Consider the following 21,032-nt stretch of genomic DNA (forward strand, 5'->3'; position numbering starts at 1 on the left):
CTACATCTGGATTCTCTATTCTGTCCCAATGATACGCGTGACTATCTCCCCACAACACCATACAGCCTTGATCACTGTAGTTGTATTGTAAGTCCTGAAATCAGGTAGACTGATTCTTCTCACTTAAAAAACAAACAAAAAACCTGTTACTTATTCCAGTTCCTCTGCTTTTCCATATAAATTTTAAAATAATCTTGTCTGCATTTACAAAAGATCTTGCTGGGATTTTGACAGGAATTGAGTTAACCTGTGAGTCAACTTGAAAAGAACTGACATCTTTAATACTGACTCTTCCAATCCCAAGACACCATAGGTCTATTTATTTAGATCTTCAGTATCTTTCATTAGCATTTCACAGTTTTTCGTATACAAATCTAACAAGTTTTGTTAGATTCATACCTAAATATTTCAATTTTTTTGTGAGTGACTGTAAATGCTATTATATCTGTAACTTCAGTGTTCACATAGTCATTGCTAGTGTACAGAAATACAATTGATTTTTTTCTACAAAAATATTTTTCAATGGGAAGATATACACTTATATGCTTAGAATCGCTACATAAACAAGACTTCCAAAAATTCAAACTCCTTTGTATAAACTTATCTCTGTGCATTTGTTCATTACAAAGAGCCCAGATCATCTTGGGCAATTTTCCTCCATTTCTGAAGGATGGCCATCCAGTTTGTTCCCAGTGGCCAGGAATGTTCTCCATTTCTCCTCCTTGTTCTCAAGGACTAAAGCTGTCTTAATTCTTCTTCAATGAGCCTTGGCATTAGGGGAGTCTTGAAGGAGAGAAATTAAGAGCAGTACAGGTTATCTCTTTTCTTCAATGACTTTAGATTGCCCTTCTCAAAACATACCTGGCTTCCCCTAGCTTGGCGTTTCCCTCTGCTGCTTGGGTCTTTTTACCCACTCTAGTTTCCCGGTGCCTAATCTCTGTTTTCTAACCTAGATTCTTTTTTTCCCCATCATGATAATGGTGCTCTTTAATCCCCATCACTTATTTCACCCATTCCCCCCTCCACCCCCACTTCCCATGTGGTAACCATCATCTTGGTCTCTATAGTTAAGACTGTGTTTCTTGGTCCTTTTTCTTTTTTTACCTTTGCTCATTTGTTTTGTTTCTTAAATTACATGAGATCATTCAGTATTTATCTTTCTCTGACTTATTTCCCTTAGCATCATACTCTCTAGCTCCATCCATGTCATTGCAAATGCAAGATTTCATTCTATGACTAAATAATATTCCACTGTGTATATATATATAGCTATAGATATAGATACACACACATTGTATAATATATATATATACATTGTATATATACAATGTGTGTGTATCTATCTATATCTATATATATATACACACACATTGTATAATATATATATACATTGTATATATACAATGTGTGTGTATCTATCTATATCTATATATACACACACATTGTATATATACAATGTATATATACAATGTGTGTGTATATATATCTATATCTATACACAATGTGTGTATATATACATACACACACACACACACACACACACACACACACACCTTCTTTATCCATTCATTCATCAATGAACACTTAGGTGGAGAGAAAGATAAACAAACTAGAAGAGACTCAAAGATAGAGAACAAACCGAGGAAGATGGGTGGGGGTGGGTTAGATGGGTGATGGGTAATAAGAAGGGTACTTGTTATGATGAGCACTGGGTGTTGTATGTAAGTGATGAATCACTGCATTCTACTCCTGAAACCAATATTGCACTGTATGTTAACTAACTAGAATGTAAATAAAAATTTGGAAGAAAAAGAAAGGATAAAATAAGAATTTTTATGTTTATATTCATGGGGTATATTGGCCTGCAGTTTTCTTTTTGGTATTATCTTTGTCTGGTTTTGGTATCAGAGTGATACTAGCTTCAATTCCTTCTTTTTTAAAGTGTTTTTTTTTTTTTGAGAGAGAGAGAGAGAGCATGGATAAGCAGGGAGAGAGAATCCCAAGTACGCTTCATGCTGTCAGCACATTGCATGATGCAGGGCTCAATCCCAACCATGAGATCATGACCTAAGCTGAAACCAAGAGTCAGACGCTTAACCAATTAAGCCACCTAGACACCCCCAATTCCTTCTCTTCTAGTTTCTGGAGATATTGTGTAAAACTGGTGTTAATTCTTCTTTAAACATTAGAATTCTCCAGTGAAACTACGTGGGCCTGGAGACTTCTTTTTGGAGAGCCGTTTTTTCTAACTTGTTTATTTTGAGAGAGAGAAAAAGAGAGAGACCATGGGTGGCGAAGGGGCAGAGACAGAGGGAGACACAATTCCAATCAGGCTCCATGCCGATAAAGCACAAAGCCTGACCATGGGGCTTGAACTCATGAACTGTGAGATTGTGACCTGAGCCAAAATCATGAGTCAGACATTTAATCGGCTGAGCCACCCAGGTGCCCCTCTTTTTTGGGAGTTTTAAAATTACAAAGTCAACCTCCTTAACAGAGACCTATTCAAATTATCTGTTTCATATTGGGCTAGATGTGGTAGGTTGTGTTTTTGAGCAAACAGTTTATTTTGCATAAGCTGTCAAATTTACTTGTGTATAGTTGCTCATAGCGTTCCCTTATTATCACTTTGATGCCTGCAGGATCTGTAGTAGCATCCCCTGTTTCAGCCCTAATGCTAATCATTGCATCTTCTTTTTTTGTAGTTCAAGGATTCTTTCCTCTGTCCCATCCAGTCTGCTGCTGAGGTCATCCACTGAGTTTTTAATTTTTTTTTTTTTTTTTTTAATGTCTCGGGTCAGAAATTTCCACTAGGTTCCTTAAAACTATTTATTTGAGGAGACTTTTCTATGTATTTGCTAAGATACTCTTTTTTTTAAGTTTATTTGGAGAGAAAGAGAGGGCATGCATGCCTGTGCCATCGAGTGGGGGAGGGGCAGAGAGAATCACAAGCAGGCTCCACGCTCAGCACAGAGCCCAACTCAGGGCTCGATCCCACCACCACAAGATCACGACCTGAACTGGTATCAATAGTCAGACACTTCACCAGCTGAGCCACCCAGGTGTGCCTTTCTGGAGATCCTCTATTTTTGCACTTGTTTCAAATGTATTCATAATTGCTTATTGGAGCATTTTTATGGTGACTGGTTTAAAATCCAACAGATAATTCTAAAACCTGCCATCTCAGTGTTAGCATCTGTTGTCTCTTCTCGTTTGAGATTTTTCTGGTTCTTGGTATGATGAGTGATTTTTTTTTTTAAATTGTTTTTAATCCTTATCTACTTTTGAAGGAGAGACAGAGTGCAAGCTGGGGAGGGGCGGAGAGACAGGAGGACACAGAATCCAAAGCAGGCCCAGGCTCCAAGCTGTCAGCACAGAGCCCAACGCAGGGCTCGAACCCACGAGCCACAAGATCATGACCCAAGCTGAAATCAGACATCCAATTGACTGAGCCACCCAGGCGCCCCTGATGAGTGATTTTAAATTGAAATCTGGATATTTGGGGTATTGTTGTGAGACTCTGGATGTCACTAAACCTTTTGCTTTAGCTGGCTTCTTCTGACACTGCTCTAGCAGAGGAAGGGGGAGGCACCACCTCATTACTGTCAGATGGGAGGCAAAAGTTCAGGTTCCTCAGTCTCCATTTTAATACCCAAGGGGAGAAAGGGATTCCTCATTATTCCTTAACAGTCAGAGCTCCCCATTAGGCCTTCACTGGTACTACCTTCTGGCTGGGGGCAGAAGGAATGTCTCATTAGCATTCCCACATGGTGTCCACTGACATCACCTTCCCCGGTCCTCTGCCTAGAGAGAGTACACTTTTGTTCAGAGCAATTCTGAATGTGCCTCTTGGCACTTCCAGGTTGGAAGCTTCTTCAGCTCAAGTTGACATACGCAAAACAAAAACAAAACCCAAGGAAGTCACCATCATGGTGTTACTTGGGTCCCAAGGTCTCTAAGCAGTCAGTCCTCCTCTCTCCACCTTTTAGAGTCTTATGTTTGTTTCATATATAATGTCTGGGGTTTTTAGAGTAGGAAGAACAGGAAAAAACATATCTATTCCATCTTCCCAGAAATGGAAGTCCTCCATTTGTTTTTTTAAGTAATCCAATTTTTCTACTATTGTCAATTATAATAACATTAAGCATTTTTATAACTGTAACTTGTTCATTTGCAGCTGAGTTCTGATCATTGCACAGAAACAGAAATTAAATGGTTACTAAATTACTTTGTGCTGTCAGTTCCTCTACACTTTATCATTTATATTTTCTCAATTCTCTCCCTTTAAAATAAAACAACTCAATGAATGGGATACATTTCTACCACCCTTCCTTCAATACTACGTTTGGTTTAGATCTAAACAAATGCGATCAAAAGATTAAGTAAATACATTAATTCTTAGTTACAAACACCATGGTAATGTTTCATTTATTTAATTTTTAAAAATTTTTTAAATGTTTTTATTTATTTTTTAGACAGAGAGAGACACAGCATGAGCAGGGGAGGGGCAGAGAGAGAGGGAGACACAGAACCCAAAGTAGGCTCCAAGCTCTGAGCTGCCAGCACAGAGCCCAACGTGGGGCTTGAACCCACGGACTGTGAGATCATGACTTGAGCTGAAGTTGGACGCTCAACCGACTGAGCCACCCAGGCGCCTCTGTTTAATTTAATGGTCAAAAATATGTAGTTAGTTTCAAGTTTTTATTTAAATTCCATTTAGTTAACATATGGCATAACATTAGTTTCAGTAGAATTTAGTGATTCATCACTTACATATAACACCCACTGCTCATCACAACAAGTGCATTCCTAATACCCATCACCCATTTAACCCATCTCTTACCCACCTTTCCTCCAGCAACCTTCAGTTTGTTCTCTATAGTGAAGACTCTGTTTGGGGGCTCCTGGGTGGCTCAGTCAGTTAAGTGTTTGACTTTGGCTCCAGTCTCACATGAACATGATCTCACAGTTCGTGAGTTTAAGCCCCATGCCAGGCCCTGTGCTGACAGCTCAGAGCCTGGAGCCTGCTTCGGATTCTGTGTCTCCCTCTCTCTCTGCCCCTTCCCAGCTCTCTCTCAAAAATAAATAAACATTAAAAAAAATTACAAACAAAAAAAGAATCTGTTTTATGGTTTGCCTCCCTCTCTCCCCATACCGCGATCATCTGTTTCATATGTGAGTGAAATCATATGGTATATGTCTTTTCTCTGACTGATTTTACTTAGCATAAACTCTCGAGCTCCATCCAGATCACTGCAAATGTCAAGATTTCATTGTTTTTGATGGCTGAGTAATATTCCACTGCATGTATACCACATCTTCTTTATTCATCAATCAATGGACATTTGGGCTCTTTCCATAATTTGGCTATTGTTGATAATGCTGCTATAAATAAACATCAGGGTACATGTGCCCCTCTGAATCAGTATTTTTGTATCATTTGGGTAAATGCCTAGTAGTGCATTTAGTGCGTAGTAGATAGATCACAGGGCAGTTCTATTTTCAATTTTTTGAGGGAAGCTCCATACTGTTTTCCAGAATGGCTGCACCAGTTTGCATTCCTACCAACAGCGTAAGAGGGTTCCCCCTTCTCCACATCCTTGCCAAAATCTGTTGTCTTATGTTAATTTTAGCCATTTTGACAGGTGTGAGGTAGTATCTCAACGTGGTCTGGATTTGTATTTCCCTGATGATAGGTGATATTGAGCATTTTTTCATGTGCCTATTAGCCATCTGTATGTTTTCTCTGGAAAAATGTCTATTCATGTCTTTTGCCCATTTCTTCACTGGATCATTCGGTTTTTGGGTGTTGAGTTTGATAAGTTCTTTATAGATTTTGGATACTAACCCTTTATCAGATAGATTATTTGCAAATATCTTCTCCCATTCCATCAGTTGCCTTTTAGTCTTATTGATTGTTTCCTTCCCAATGCAGGAGACTTTTATCTTGATAAAGTCCCAATAGTTCATGTTTGCTTTCATTTCTCTTGCCTCTGGAGATGTGTCTAGTAAGAAGTTGCTATAGCTGAAGTCAAGAAGTTGCTGCCTGTGTTCTCTTATAGGATTTTAATGGTTTCCTATTTTACATTGAGGTCTTTCATTCATTTTGAATGTACTGTTGTGTATGGTGTAAGAAAGTGATCCAGTTTCATTCTTCTGCAAGCTGCTATTCAGTTTTCCAAAGACCATTTGTTGACAGACCTTCTTCCATTGGACATTCTTTCCTGCTTTGTTGAAGAGAGCTGACCATATAGTTGACCATTTCTGGGTTTTCTATTCTGTTCCATTGGTCTATGTGTTTGTTTTTGTGCCAGTACCATACTGTCTTGACTACAGTTTTGTAATATAGCTTGAAATCCGGAATTATGATGCCTCCAACTTTGCTTATCTTTTTCAGGATTGCTGTGGCTATTTGGGGTCCTGTGTGAGTCCATACAAACTTGAGGACTGTATGTTCTAGCTGTGAAAAATGCTGATGGTATTTTGATAGGGATTGCATTAAATGTGTAGATTGCTTTGGGTAGTTTAGACATTTTAACAATAATTGTTTTTCCAGTCCATGAGCATGGGATGTTTTTCCACTGTGTCATCTTCAACTTCTTTCAGAAGTGTTCCATAGTTTTCAGCATACAAATCTTTTACCTCTTTGGTTAGGTTTATTCCTACATATCTTAGGTTTTTGGTGCAATTGTAAATTGGATCTATTCCTTAATTTCTCTTTCTGCTGCTTCATCATTTGTGTATAGAAATCCAACAGATTTCTGTATGTTGACTTTTATATTCTGTGACTTTACTGAATTTATGGATCAGCTCTAACAGCTTTTTTGGTGGACACTTTTGGATTTTCTACATACAGTATCATGTCATCCGCGAATAGTGAAAATTTGATTTCTTCCTTGCCATCTTGGATGCCTTTCATTTCTTTTTGTTGTCTGAACTGCTGACGCTAGGACTATGTTAAATAGTAATGGTGAGGGTGGACAATGCTATCTTGTTACTGACCTGAGAGGAAAAGCTCTCAGTTTTTCCCCACTGAGAATGAACATTAGCTGTGGATCTTTCATATATGGCCTTTATGATGTGGAGGTAGGTTTTTTGTTTTTTTTTTTTTAATCAGGAATGAATGCTGTACTTTGTCAAATGCTTTTTGTGCATCTAATGAGAGGATCATATGGTTCTTATCCTTTGCTTTCATTGATGTGGTGTATCATGTTGATTGATTTGCCAATAATAAATGACCCTTGCAACCCAGGAATGAATCCCATTTGATCATGGTGAATGATTCTTTTAATATACTGTTGGATTTGATTTGTTAGCATTTTGTTGAGAATTTTTGCATGCATGTTCATCAAGGATATTGGCCTAGAATTCTTTTTTTTTTTTAATTTTTTTTTTTCAACGTTTATTTATTTTTGGGACAGAGAGAGACAGAGCATGAACGGGGAAGGGGCAGAGAGAGAGGGAGACACAGAATCGGAAACAGGCTCCAGGCTCTGAGCCATCAGCCCAGAGCCTGACGCGGGGCTCGAACTCACGGACCGCGAGATCGTGACCTGGCTGAAGTCGGACGCTTAACCGACTGCGCCACCCAGGCGCCCCTAGAATTCTTTTTTAGTAGGGTCTTTGTCTGGTTTGGGGATCAATGTAATTCTGGCCTCATAGAATGAGTTTGAAAGTTTTCTTCCATTTCTATTTTTTGAAAACAGTTTGAGAAGAACAGGTATTAACTCTTCTTTAAATGTTTGGTAGAGGGGCGCCTGGGTGGCTCAGTAGGTTAAGCATCCAACTTCGGTTCAGGTCATGATCTCATGCTTCGTGAGTTTGAGCCACACATCAGGCTCTGTGATGACAGCTCAGAGCCTGGAGCCTGCTTTGGATTCTCTCTCTCTCTCTCTCTCTCTCTCTCTCTCTCTCTCCTGCTCCTCCCCCCCCCCCCGCCCAACTCATGCGCTGTGTCTCTAAAAATGAATAAATGTTAAAAAAAAAAAAAACACAACATTTTTAACATTTGGTAGAACTCCCCTGGGAAGCGATCAGGCCCTAGACTTTTGTTTGTTGAGAGATTTTGGATTACTGTTTCAATTTCTTTGCTGGTTGTCAATCTGTTCAAGTTTTCTATTTCTTCCTGTTTCAATTTTGGTAGTTTATGTGTTTCTAGAAATTTATCCATTGCTTAAAGATTGCCCAATTTGTTGGCATGTAATTTTTCATAAAATTCTCTTATAATTATTTGCATTTCTGTGGTGTTGGTTGTGATCTCTCCTATTTGTGATTTTATTTATTTGGGTCCTCTCTTCTTTTCATAAGTCTGGCTAGGAGTTTGTCAATTTTACTTCTTTCAAAGAACCAGCTCCTGGTTTCATTGATCTGTTCCACTGGGTTTTGTTTCTATTTGTTTCATTTATTTCTGTTTGATCTTTATTATTTCCCTTCTTCTGCTGGCTTTCAGCTTGATTTGTTGTTTGTTTTCTAGCTCATTTAGGTGTAAGGTTAGGTTGTACATTTGAGATTTTTCTTGCTTCTTGAGGTAGGCCTGTATTGCTATATTCTTTCCTTTTATGACCTCTGTTGCTGCATCCCAAAGGTTTATGACTGTCACATTTTCATTATCAATTGTTTCCATGTTTCTTTTTATTTCTTCTTGTATTTCCTGGTTGACCCATTCATTCTTTAGTAGGATGGCTTTAATCTCCATGTATTTTTTTGGTCTTTTCAAATTTTTTCTTGTGGTTGACTTCAAGTTTCATACTATTGTGGTCAGAAAACACGCACAGTATGATCTCAATCTTTTTGCACTTGTTGAGGCCTGATTTAAGACCTAGTATATGATCTATTCTGGAGATTTTCCCATGTGCACTTTAAAAGAATGTATATTTTGCTGCTTTAGGATGAAATGTTCTGAATATATCTGTTAAGTCCATCTAGACCAATGTGTCATTCAAAGCCATTGTTTCCTTGTTGATTTTCTACTTAATCTGTCCATTGATGTGAGATATTAAAGCCCCCTACTTTTATTGTATTATTATGAACGAGTTCCTTTATGTTTAATTGTTGTACCTATTTGGGTTCTCTCAAGTTGGGGGCATAAATATTTACAATTGTTAGGTCTTCTTGTGAGACACACACTTTTATTATGATACAGTACCCTTCTTCATCTCTTGTTACAATCTTCAGTTTAAAATCTTGTTTGTCTGATATTAAGTACTGCTACTCTGGCTTTCTTTTGACGTCCATTAGCATGATAAATGGTTCTCACTATCCCCTCACTTTCAATCTGCAGGTGTCTTTAGGTCTATAAAATGAGCCCCTTATAGGCAGCATATAGATGGGTCTTGTTTTTTTTTATCCATTCTGACACCCTATGTCTTTTGATTGGAGTATATGGTCCATTTACATTCAGTGATTATTGACAGATATGAATTTAGTGCCGTCTTATTACTTGTTTTGTTGTTTCTAGAGATTTCCTTTCTCTAGTCTATGTCACTTTTGGTCTTTCTTTCCCAAAGAGTCCCCTTTAATATTTCTTGCAAGGCTGGTTTAATGGTCATGAACTCCTTTAGTTTTTGTTTTTCTGGGAAACTATCTCTCTTTCTATTCTGAATGATAGCCTTGCTGGATAAGAAAAATTTGGGCTGCATATTTTTCCCACTTAGCACACTGAATATATCATGCCACTCCCTCTGTCCTGCAAAGTTTTTGTCGAGAGATCTGATGCTACCCTTATTTGTCTTCCCTTGTAGGTTAGGGACTTCTTTTGTCTTGCTGCTCTTATGATTTTTTTATCTCTATATTTTGCAAATTCAACTATGGTATGTCTTGGCATTGGCCTGCTTTTGTTGATTTTGATGGGAGCTCTTTGTGCCTCCTGGATTTAGAGGTCTCTTTCCTTCCTCAGGCTAGGGAAGTTTTCAGCTATAATTTCTTCAAATAAACCCTCTTCCCCCTCTTCCCTCTTCTTCTCCTTCTTCTTCTTCTGGGATTTCTAGAAGAATGTTATCTATACTCCTGAATGTTATTATGCTTTATGGAGTCACTGAGTTTCTAAGTCTACATCTGTGATCCAGTGTTTTTCTTTCCCTCTTCTTTTCAGCTTCATTATTTTCCCTAATTTTATCTTCTGTATCACTTAGTTCCTCTGCTTTCAGTTTTGTATCTTGGTTATAGTATTTTTTACTTCAGCCTGACTAGTTTTTAGGGCTTTTATCTCTGTGCTAAGGGACTCCCTGGTGTCTTCTATGCTTTTCTCAAGCTCAGCTAGTATCTCTATGATTCCTGCTTCAGATTTTGGATCAGGCATATTACTTATATCTGTTTCAATAGGTTCCCTGGCCATGACCTTTTCTTGTTCTTTCTTTTGGGATCAATTTCTCCATCTTGGCATTATGTCTATGTCTCTGCTGTCTTCTCTGTGTTAGAAAAGCCTGTTAAGTTTCTGCCTCCTGAGAGTAACGGCTTTATGAAGAAGAGGCCATATACTGTCCAGGGTCTGGTGCTTCAGGAAGTGTCTCTGGTGTATTCTGTGTACACTCTACTGCTGTGTTTTGGCTGCTCTTCCCCTCAGGTCAGTCCTCTGCAGTTACTCCTTGCCTGCAGTGGGGAGTGTTTGGACGGTGGCCAGAGTGTGGCTGGCAGGTTTTAATTAGGTGTGCTCTAGTCTGTCTGCTTGTTAAAATAGACCTGATGCTATTTCCCCCAGAGTTGAAGCTTTGCAGAACTCTATGGTCGGGGGTTTGTGCTGGTCTCCTGGGGGAGGGGCTTGCTGCTTTGGTTCTCACGCACACTTCCCTACAAAAAGCAGAGGGGTGCAAAGTACAGAGGGGTGGGCTTTTATGTAAGCGGTTCAGGCCACCACTGTTGGTGCTGTGCTGCTTACTGAAGTTAGTTTACCCTGAGGGATGGGGACAGAAATGGCACCAGCCCCCACACTCATGCCCAGAGTGAGAGTTCATGCCCACTGCTGTTCGAGGAGCCCTCCTAGAAGAGCAAACAATCTCCCCCAATGTCCCAGGTGTCCTTCAGCTCACTGCCTTCACTCTGCCTATGTGTGGGGCATCTGCCCATCCAACAGCACAATGTGTCTGTGTTCTATCCCAGGCAGGCTGGCTGAGTTTTAAAACTCCAAACTTTAGGGAACTAGTGTGGTATGGACTCACACTGGTCCTCTAAGGGAGGGTCTTGCCACATTGGGACTGATGTAGGTTTGTCCCAGAAGGGCGGTCGCAGCAAAGAGCAGGGGTGTGGAATCTGGAGTAAAGCACAGCAAAGAGCCACTGTCCACATTAGCTGCCTTCAGCAGATGGCTCTGTGCCTATGCTGAGGGGCAAGGGAGGGTTAATGGTGCCCACCAGCCCTTTTGTCTCTGGAGAGACAATGCCACCTTTCCCAGATGCTCTTTAAGAAGGGGGAACCACCTCTCCCAGTACACCATCTGCCCCTGGGCTATCTGCCCTTCTTCTCTACAGGACCACTACAGTGCCCTCTGGGCTCCACACCACCCATGCCACAGACCTCCAAAACTCAAGTCTTTGAGCCTTGTTGGTTGTAAAAACACAAAAATCAGCCCCTCTCCTTTTCCCAGTCAATGGTTTTGGAGAAGTGTTTTCCTTGTGTGATCCCCTATCTCTCTCTCTCTCTCTCTCTCTCTCTCTCATCTTTGCAGCACCCATGATCTACTTCTCCCCCAAATCACATCTCCACACCTACCTTCCACGATGTGGCCTCTTCTCTCCCTCTAGTTGTGCAGTTTGTTCTGTCAGTCTTTAGATCAACTTCTTGGGTATTCAGAATGATTTGATATTTATCTAGCTGTGTTCAAGGAACAAGCCAAGCCTAGGGCGCTCCTACTACCCCACCATCTTAAATCCTATCCAGTAATGTTTTAAAATATTCATTTTCAAAGAGGTCTTAGATTAGCAATGGAGAAGATGTCTAACAGTTAAAGATTTTTACTAGAGCCAGCCTAGTACTAACTATCTAGATTTCTACCCACTTGTTTCTTCCAATGACAAAATTTCTTTCTAATTTGAGGTTTAAATAATTTATTAGCTAAGGCCCACCTACATATCTCATAATACACTGGTAGAAACAAAGACATTTTGAGTAATTACCTATATCTAACCTGAAGGACTCTGAGTTTCCTACCCTACATTCAGACATCTGACCAAAAAATATTAGTCACCACTTCTTTCCCCCATTATGTGCCACACACTATGCGAGGGTCTGGAAACACTGACATGAACAACATCAACATTTGCCCTTTTATATGCTTGTGAACTTCCTGAGACAGTGCTATACAAAAGCAATGCTTCTCAGACTTTTCTACCACCTAACCCAAGTATTCAGAAACCTGGAGAACTCAAGGTAGAAAACAGTCTACTTAGTCTTAAGTCTTCTGACTTATCCTTAAAATTCAGAGGGATACTACTAGCCATGATATATTCACATTTGGTTTAATTACAAAACATTTTTGGGGCACCTAGATGGCTCAGTTGGTTAAGCGTCCACCTTCGGCTCAAGTCATGATCTCATGGTTCATGGATTCAAGCCCCACCACGCTGGGCTCTGTGCAGACAGCTCAGAGCCTGGAGCCTGCTTTGGATTCTGTGTCTCCCTCTCTCTCTGCCCCTCCCCAACTCTCTCTCTGGTGCTCTCTTTCAAAAATAAATATTTTTTAAAAATTAAAAAAAATTTTCCCTGAGAAATATCTTTGAATAAAATTGAATATAACAATTTTATGCAACATAAAAGGAAGATATGTAACATTTCTACCATGGTTTGTATACCCCAACCCACATCTAGAGCCCAGTTGAGAATCACTTTACTAACAGAACAACTGCCCAACACATTATATATAAAACAGCAATCCTACCTCTACCTCTCTTGGCATCCTTGGCATACTCTGTCTTAATGTTCTTCATAGAACTTACCATAAACTCAAATTTTACATGCTTATGTAATTACTGTCTGACTCTTCCCCACTAGAATATGAGATTCGTAACAGCAAAAGTCTATTTGGTTCACTACTCTGTTCCCAGTACCTAGAACAGTGCTTAACATAATTGGCGTTCAATATGTTGATAATTATCGAATAAGCAAATGAGAATCACAGCAATCCTCACTTTTATTTCTTACATAAGAACTCAACCTCCTTTATCACTATCTATCCTCCGAATGTCCTTCTATGATGATAAAATACAAAATCTTTTAAGATAACCTATTTCAGTTTTCCTACTGCTGATAAAGATTATGTTCTAAGATGTAGCCAATTAAAATTGCTACTCTAAGAGCTTCAAATTTTTATCCCCTTTTCAAAGGTTCCCTATGTTTCAGTTGGCATACATTTTAAATATTCCCTTGAGGTCTTATAGATTCTTTGCAAAATATTCAGCTGGAGAAAGGAGTGGCAAGAAAGGAGTAAAATAGAGGCAGAAGTAGTTGGTGACTGGATGGGTGCTGAGAAAGAAAGAGGTGATACTGGAGATGATACCATTAGTTCTGGTAATGGAACACCTTACTGCAGTCTATCATCCCCACCTGAAGGTCAATCACCAAGCTGACTAGACAGATACCCCTTCCCAGGTCTTGGTAACTCAAGTGCACAAACTAAGACTGTCTGCTTACTTTGGATTACTCAGCTGGGAATCTTTAGACCTGCTTGGTCCAAATCAATAACCACTAGCCAGACGTGGCTTCTGACACTTTAAATGTGGCTAGAATGACTCAAGAACTGAATGCTGAATTTTATTTAATTTTTATTTAAATATAAAAGCAGAAGCAACACAGGGGTGCGTGGATGACTCAGATGGTTGAGCATCTGACTCTTGATTTCGGCTCAGGTCATGATCTCATGGTTTGTGGGTTCAAACCCCGTGTCAGGCTCCATGCTGGCAGTGCAGAGCCTGCCTGAATATTCTCTCTTTCTCTCTCTGCTCCTCCCCCACTTGCACTCTGTCTCTCTCGCTCTCAAAATATATACATAAACTTTAAAAAATAAAAAAATTAAAAAGCTGAAGTAACACTAACCATGACTTTATTGTTTGGTAGAGCTACATTTCACTTTAACTGGTGCACTGTATAAATTATTATTATTGTATTTAGTAGTGCACATGTACATCTTAGTTTTTTTTTAACTTAGCTACCAAAACTTTTAAATTACATATGTGGCTTGCATCATATCTCTATTGGACAGCACTACTCTGCAACAGTGGTTCTCAACTGGGACCACTTTGTCCCCCAGGGGACATCTAGCAAGCTCTAGAAACATTTTTGGTTGTCACAACTTGGGAGTGCTATTGGCATCTAGCAGGCAGAGGCCAAGGGTGACACTAAACATTCTACAACGCACAAGATAACTTTGTTTTGGAAACAAAATATACCTGAATACCACCACTGCCACTACCTCAGTTCTTTTATCAAAGTACAACAGAGAAAAGCACCCATTACGTAGGTCAAGTACCCATTACATAAGAAGTAATGAGGGGTGACATGACGGCTGATGTTAATAGAAAGGTTTTTGTGGAAGAGGAAGAATTTTGATCACAGAAGAAGGGTGGCAGGAGTTTAAAAGGCAAAAACAAAACGATGAGGAACACATTTTCTTTTATTGTTAAAGAAAACTACTACCAACAAAATGCAAATTGCACTCATGAAAATGAATGATAAGCCTCAGGCTAGTCAGAACCAGAAACTCTTGCAACAGTTTAGGGAAGGAGGTCTTGAGGCCTTAAGCTAAGTATACTGTAGCTCAGAAGGAACAAATGGAATAAACGCTTAGTACTTTGAAAGCAGTTTTTTCTTTAAACATCCTTATCATATACAGTATAGAAACTATTTCAAGAATGACAAATGAGCATTATAATGTGTTTAAACAAAAAATAAAGTAGATGGCCATTTTTTTCCATTATTAATCAGTAGTCCCAAACAAGATTAGACCAAGTCTGAAGCTAAGGCTGAAAAAGGCTTTTAGGCAGACAACGTTACCTTTCTGGGTCAAGTGCCTTCTCATTTTTCATCCATCTAATGGCTGGAGGAGGAAGTCCTGAAGCGACACACGGCAACACTGCATTCTGACCAAGGACTCTGACTAAGGAAGAAGGTTGTTTCAGAAATACCAAGTTTGATGTGAACTCAGGATCTAAAAAATAGAAGACAATAATTAAGAAAGCACTTTACCACTTTCATGATGAGGAATTGCAATTTCCTGTTCAGTCTGTGTGGTTTTATTTTTTAAGTAGGCTCCATGCCCAATGTGGGGCTTGAACTCATGACCCTGAGATCAAGAGCTGCATGCTTTACTGTCTGAGCCAGTCAGGCACCCTGTTTGGCTTTATATAACTAAATATTTTAAGAAAAAGTGACACAAGAAAATTCCAATTAAATTAGCAAGCATTTCTAGGGGCGCCTGGGTGGCGCAGTCGGTTAAGCGTCCGACTTCAGCCAGGTCACAATCTCACGGTCCTTGAGTTCGAGCCCCGCGTCAGACTCTGGGCTGATGGCTCAGAGCCTGGAGCCTGTTTCCGATTCTGTGTCTCCCTCTCTCTCTCTGCCCCTCCCCCATTCATGCTCTGTCTCTCTCTGTCCCAAAAATAAAATAAACGTTGAAAAAAAAAATTAAAAAAAAAAAATTAGCAAGCATTTCTTAAGTCATTTCAATGTGCAAAACATCGTGCTACGCTCTCTGGGGGCCTTAAAGATGTACAAGTTATAGCTCCTAACACAAGGTGCTTACTGACTAACTGAGAGATTATTTGACACGAATCCCCTTCACCTTAAAAGACTGGATAAGGGGGTGTCTGGGTGTCTCAGTCGGTTAAGCGTCCAACACTTAGTTTCGGCTCAGATCATGATCTTGCGGTATGTGAGTTCGAGCCCTGTGTTGGGCTCTGCTGCTTGGGATTCTCTCTCTCTGCCCCTCCCCCCACTCATGCTATCTCTATCTCTCTCAAATAAATAAACTTTAAAAATAAAAAATAAAAGGCTGGATAAGTAAATGTTTCATGAGTGGTACAAAGAGAAAAGACTGAGCAAGTTCAGGATCCTTAACAGCATCCTCTCCATTCACAGGGGTATCATAAGAGGTTTCCTTTACATCCCTGTATCTGTGTTACTTATGAAAATCTTTCTGAGTTTTGTCTCTTTACCTTACTCACGCAGTCTGTCAATCCTTTGATTTTTACAATGGTACAGCTATGAGGCTACTACTCGGAATGTGCCCACTTTATATAGCTGCCCTCTTATGGACATCTGAAAAGGCTACACTTTTATGGGTAGAACATCTATTTCCAGTATTAAGTTTTGAGAAGACAGACCATTCTCAGGTAAAGAGATGTGATTCTTGTCTCCATACTCTTAGGAAAAGATATTCTACAGCCACGGTAACCACCACCAGGGCTGGCTTTAACCTTGTGTAACTAATTGATGACAGTTCTGTAGCCATGGTAACAAATAAACAAGGTCTAACAGATCAGTGACAACTCGCTTCAGTGAACATGCCTTGGAAAGTCAGCCAGTGAGTGATAGCCTCAGGCTTTAGAAGTCAGCCATTCAGCAGTGGAATTACTTGCTTCTACAGCTGACATTAACCTGCTCTCGCCTCTGTAACCAACCATTAAACATGCTTCTTTGGCTGACATCAACCAACCCTTGCCTCTTAACCAACATACCAAAAACAACGTCTTCCCCAAAATTCTATACGAGATTAGCAGTTTGCATTAATTCAAGAAGACTGTGCTTGAAAGTATGGTTTTCTCTTACTTAAGTAAAAAGAAACATTCAGTACTTCGTTTATGTTTCAGATATTGAGTGGTGGCTCATCCTTTGACACTGAAAAATCTTGTTTCCTTGGATCCGGTTTTAAGGATTTGCTTGAATGGCACCCCAGGTATAAAGAAGAAACAGGACCTCTGCCATGTAAAAGCAAGTCAGGAAGTAGGCTGGAAGACACAGCAATATGGTAATAGTTCTCTTCCCCACCCCCCCCAGATTTAGCTACATTTAATCAAATTTTGATAGAAACAGACACCTTTGAACAAATATCTATTGTCTTCTGTTCTGCCAGTTACCATTCTTGGCAGCAAAATTTCCTACCCTTATTGAGCTAACCTACTATTTGAGGAGAGAGACAAGAAACAAGACAGCATATGTCAGGTAGTGATATGTTCTGAAGTAAAACGAAGGAGAAGAGGAAACTATGGGGTGGAAATGGAAGACTTATTTTAAACAGTGGTCAAGGAAGGCTTAACTGATAGAGTGACATTTGAGCAAAGAAATAAGACAGTTGATTCAGGCAGACATCTGAGGGAAGAGAGGACTCCAGGCAGAGCAAATGCCAAGTAGCAAGACCTAAAGCAAAACAGTGTTTGGAATGTTCTAGACACATAAGGTGGCCACAATCACAAAGTGAGGGAGAGAAGAGTACCAGATGGAAGGAGCGTTATGGGAAGAGAGGTGGCATTAAGATTACATAAATCCTGGGGCACCTGGGTGGCTTAGTCGGTAAAGCATCCGACTTCCGCTCAGGTCATGATCTTGTGGTTTGTGGGTTCGAGCCCCACATCAGGCTCTATCCTGACAGCTCAGAGCCTGGAGCCTGCTTCAGATTCTGTGTCTCCCCCTCTCGCTGCCCCTCCCATGCTCATGCTCTGTCTCTCTCAATAATAAATACATGTTAAAAAAATTAAAAAAAAAAAAGATTATATAAATCCTTACAGGCCAAGGACTTTAACCTTTACTCTGAGATGAGAAACCATTAGGTTTTGAGCAAAGATGTGACATGATCTAACATACATTAAAAAAAATAACTGTGGTTCCTGAGGTGTAAACACACAGGACAGGAATGACAAGGACATGGATGATGACAACAAAGAAAGAAACTGCATTAAAAAAAAAATTAGTTCATGGGGCGCCTGGGTGGCTTGGTCGGTTAAGCGTCCAACTTCGGCTCAGGTCATGATCTCACGGTCCGTGAGTTCGAGCCCCGCGTCAGGCTCTGTGCTGACAGCTCAGAGCCGGGAGCCTGTTTCAGATTCTGTGTCTCCCTCTCTCTCTGCCCCTCCCCTGTTCATGCTCTGTCTCTCTCTGTCTCAAAAATAAATAAACATTAAAAAAAAAATTTTTAAAAAAATTAGTTCAAAGCTCATCAGGAACACCCTCAAGCATCGCTGTTCAAACACTGGTCTCACTTTGCAAGCCAATCCATAGACCAAAAATTAGCCTATGAAGTAGCTGTATATGACAAACCTGCCAAAACAACGTAAGGATGGCCCAACGATATCCATAAGCTCAGGTGTAAGGGAGAAATATGCAGAGAATCAAGCACCCAGCAGTGGGAGTGGAAGCCGAAAGGTGAGACATCAGGAGGCTGAAGGACTGTGGTGAGCAACAAGTGAGAGGGTGTTATGAGCAGAAGAGACACAGCCAGGAAGAGACACACAAAACAAGATCATGAGGAGAGCCAGCAGGGGCAGGAAGAGTGAGAACCCACCAAGAGAGGGAAGAAGGAGCTGGGTTTGCATTAAAATAAGGGAGTGTTATAAAGATCCAAGGACTCTTGCTTACCAGCGTCTCCAAAGCTGCTGTTTTTGTTACCATTCTGCACATCCCTTCTATGAACTAGCCTGAGCGAGTCTCTGATGCTGACGGGTAAAGACACCTAAGTGTATGAAGTATTACAGGGAAGTAGCAGATGGAGGCTTGACGAAAGACACAGAGCTAGTGTTTGGCCAAGAAGAAAGCCATAGATATGAAACACATTTTATCACTTGATACATTTTTACTGACTAATGTATTCACTAAAGAGAGGATCTTCCTGGCACGTTTTCTTTTCTCCCCCTGTAAAAAACTGAAACTGCTATGCTGACATTAACTTGTCCCACCACACATCTGACAGTGTTTGATGAAAAAAGAAAATTCTAAAAGAACCATTTTTATCCATTAACGAACATAAAACCATGGGTCCTGATGACAGGGGGATACCTGGAAGAACTTTTAATTCCACTTCATCGCTATACTTCGGCGGCCCGCCGCTCTCAACTGTGCAGCGGTAGAGCCCTCCGTCTCCTTCAGTGGCGTTGCTCACAACCAGTGTCCCACTTGGAAGTTTGATGACTCTATCATCCAGAGGAAGAGGCTGTCTGTTCTGTTCCCACCTCACAAATGGGACCAGATCCACACTGACTTCGCAATTCAGAACTGCACTGTTCCCAGCATAAACTGAAGAAGGTTCTGGTTGGCTAGCAAATCTTGGAAGACCTGGACAATAAAAAAAAGAAAAGAAGAAATAAAATGTAGTTAAATGTGACTTTAAAATGCAGTCATGGGAACCAGGAGCAAGTCGGCCCCTGTGGCCATGAGTGGAACCAGGGTCCAGATGAAGGTCTGTGGGTCAGGAAATTGGCTACAATGCGGATACAGGTCAAAGAGGCAAATGTACTAGGGATAAACGGAATCAGATTCCTCACAGTTGGAGAAGCAAGGTATAAATATGGAAAAGCAGAGGGCAGAATAAATCCCATATTCGTATTGGTAGAACTGAAGTATCAGTTTAAGCTTACAGTTTTATGTGATTATACAAATATAGTTAAATGTATATATAAATGTAAATGTATATATGTATAATATATATACATTTCATAGTCATTACAAACAGACATATGTATATGTGTGTGTGTATATATATGTATATGTATATATTCTGGACAGAGCTAGGAGATATACACATACGTGTGTATGTGTGTGTGTACATGAGTATACAAATATATATGAGATATACACATAGGTATGTATGTGTCTGTATAAATATAAACAAACATATATGTAAATGTGTGTGTATATATATACACATATATACATATACATATACATACATATATGTACATATATATGTACATATATACATATACATATATATATATATATATATACACACACACACACACATTTCCTAGCTCTATCCAGAGAGAGCTCAAAATCAATGCCACCTAAGTAGCAATGAGTAGATATGGTGACACAATCTTGATTTCTAAATACATTCTCCACTACAAGGAACCAATGCTCCTTGGAGAAGAAGTTCATTCTAGGACTAGAATAAGGAAAGTACAAGATAAACCTGGAACATCCTGTGACAGAAGTAAGGAAGCATTCAAAGAACAACATGAACATATCAAAAAGTACACAGAAGTCAGACTGAAGGGAGTTTCCTCTAGCTAAATCTGGGATGATGATAATTAACACAGAAATGAATAATGAATGGATGCTAAACTTGTTGGTGAAAGATGGATGATGAATAGGATATTATTAGAGTATCAAATTAGCTCTTCCCAAAATACATATTACTAATTAATGAAAGTACAAAATATTTAACTGTACAGTGGAGAAATAGAGCACTAACTTTCATTACTTTGTTAATATAGTCCATATTATATATATTTGTTAATACAGTCCATGTTAACAAAGGGATGAAAGTTAACATTACAAGTAATGGAACAAAATATCGTATGCTTCCTGATAAGATACACTAAGAAAAACACAGCATCACTTACTTCTGTGATATTCCTCCCCAAAATGCAAAACCTGAATCTATTCATAGGGGAAAACCAGAAAACACAAAATGAGATAAGGATAAACTGAAGAATGACTGGAGACCAAAAGAGCCTAAAGAGACACAACTACCAAATAAAACATGTAATCCTGGACCAGAAAGGAGTGGGGGAGGGACAAAGATACTGTTTTTGGTTTTTGCTATTAAGAACATTATTGAGGCAACCAGTGAAATATGAACAGTACCTACAGTAGTACTGTATTAAGGTTAATTTCCTAAAATTGATGGATGGTTGTTTAGAAGAATATCTTTGTTTTTAGGAAATATAAATGGAAGTATTTCAGTGGAGGCAGTGTCTGCAACTTACCCTTAATGGTTCAGAAAAAAAAAAACTGATTTGGGTCTGTGCCTATTGGGGGATAAGAAGGCAGACATGGTAAAGTGTTAACAGCTGGGTGATCTGAATGACGAGCAGATGTAATTTCTTGGTTTCATT

General features: G+C 39.6%; 1 protein-coding gene across 6 annotated transcripts in view; it reads right to left on the reverse strand.

Annotated features, from left to right (window-relative positions):
- The window catches only part of NEO1 (neogenin 1), a 241,941-nt gene that overhangs the window by 147,066 nt on the left and 73,843 nt on the right, over positions 1-21,032 (reverse strand). For 5 of the 6 annotated variants that reach the window (XM_047863477.1, XM_047863474.1, XM_047863473.1 and 2 more), the window contains exons 3-4: positions 18,973-19,248; positions 14,980-15,133 (exon numbers count right to left, since the gene is read on the reverse strand). In XM_047863477.1, the coding sequence (XP_047719433.1) occupies positions 14,980-15,133; positions 18,973-19,248 (430 nt within the window). Of the gene's footprint in view, positions 1-14,979; positions 15,134-16,139; positions 16,267-18,972; positions 19,249-21,032 lie in introns of those variants that run through there. The other variant, XM_047863475.1, reaches the window with a different exon arrangement.

Source organism: Prionailurus viverrinus, chromosome B3 (assembly GCF_022837055.1).
Source record: "Prionailurus viverrinus isolate Anna chromosome B3, UM_Priviv_1.0, whole genome shotgun sequence".
Lineage (NCBI taxonomy): Eukaryota > Metazoa > Chordata > Mammalia > Carnivora > Felidae > Prionailurus > Prionailurus viverrinus.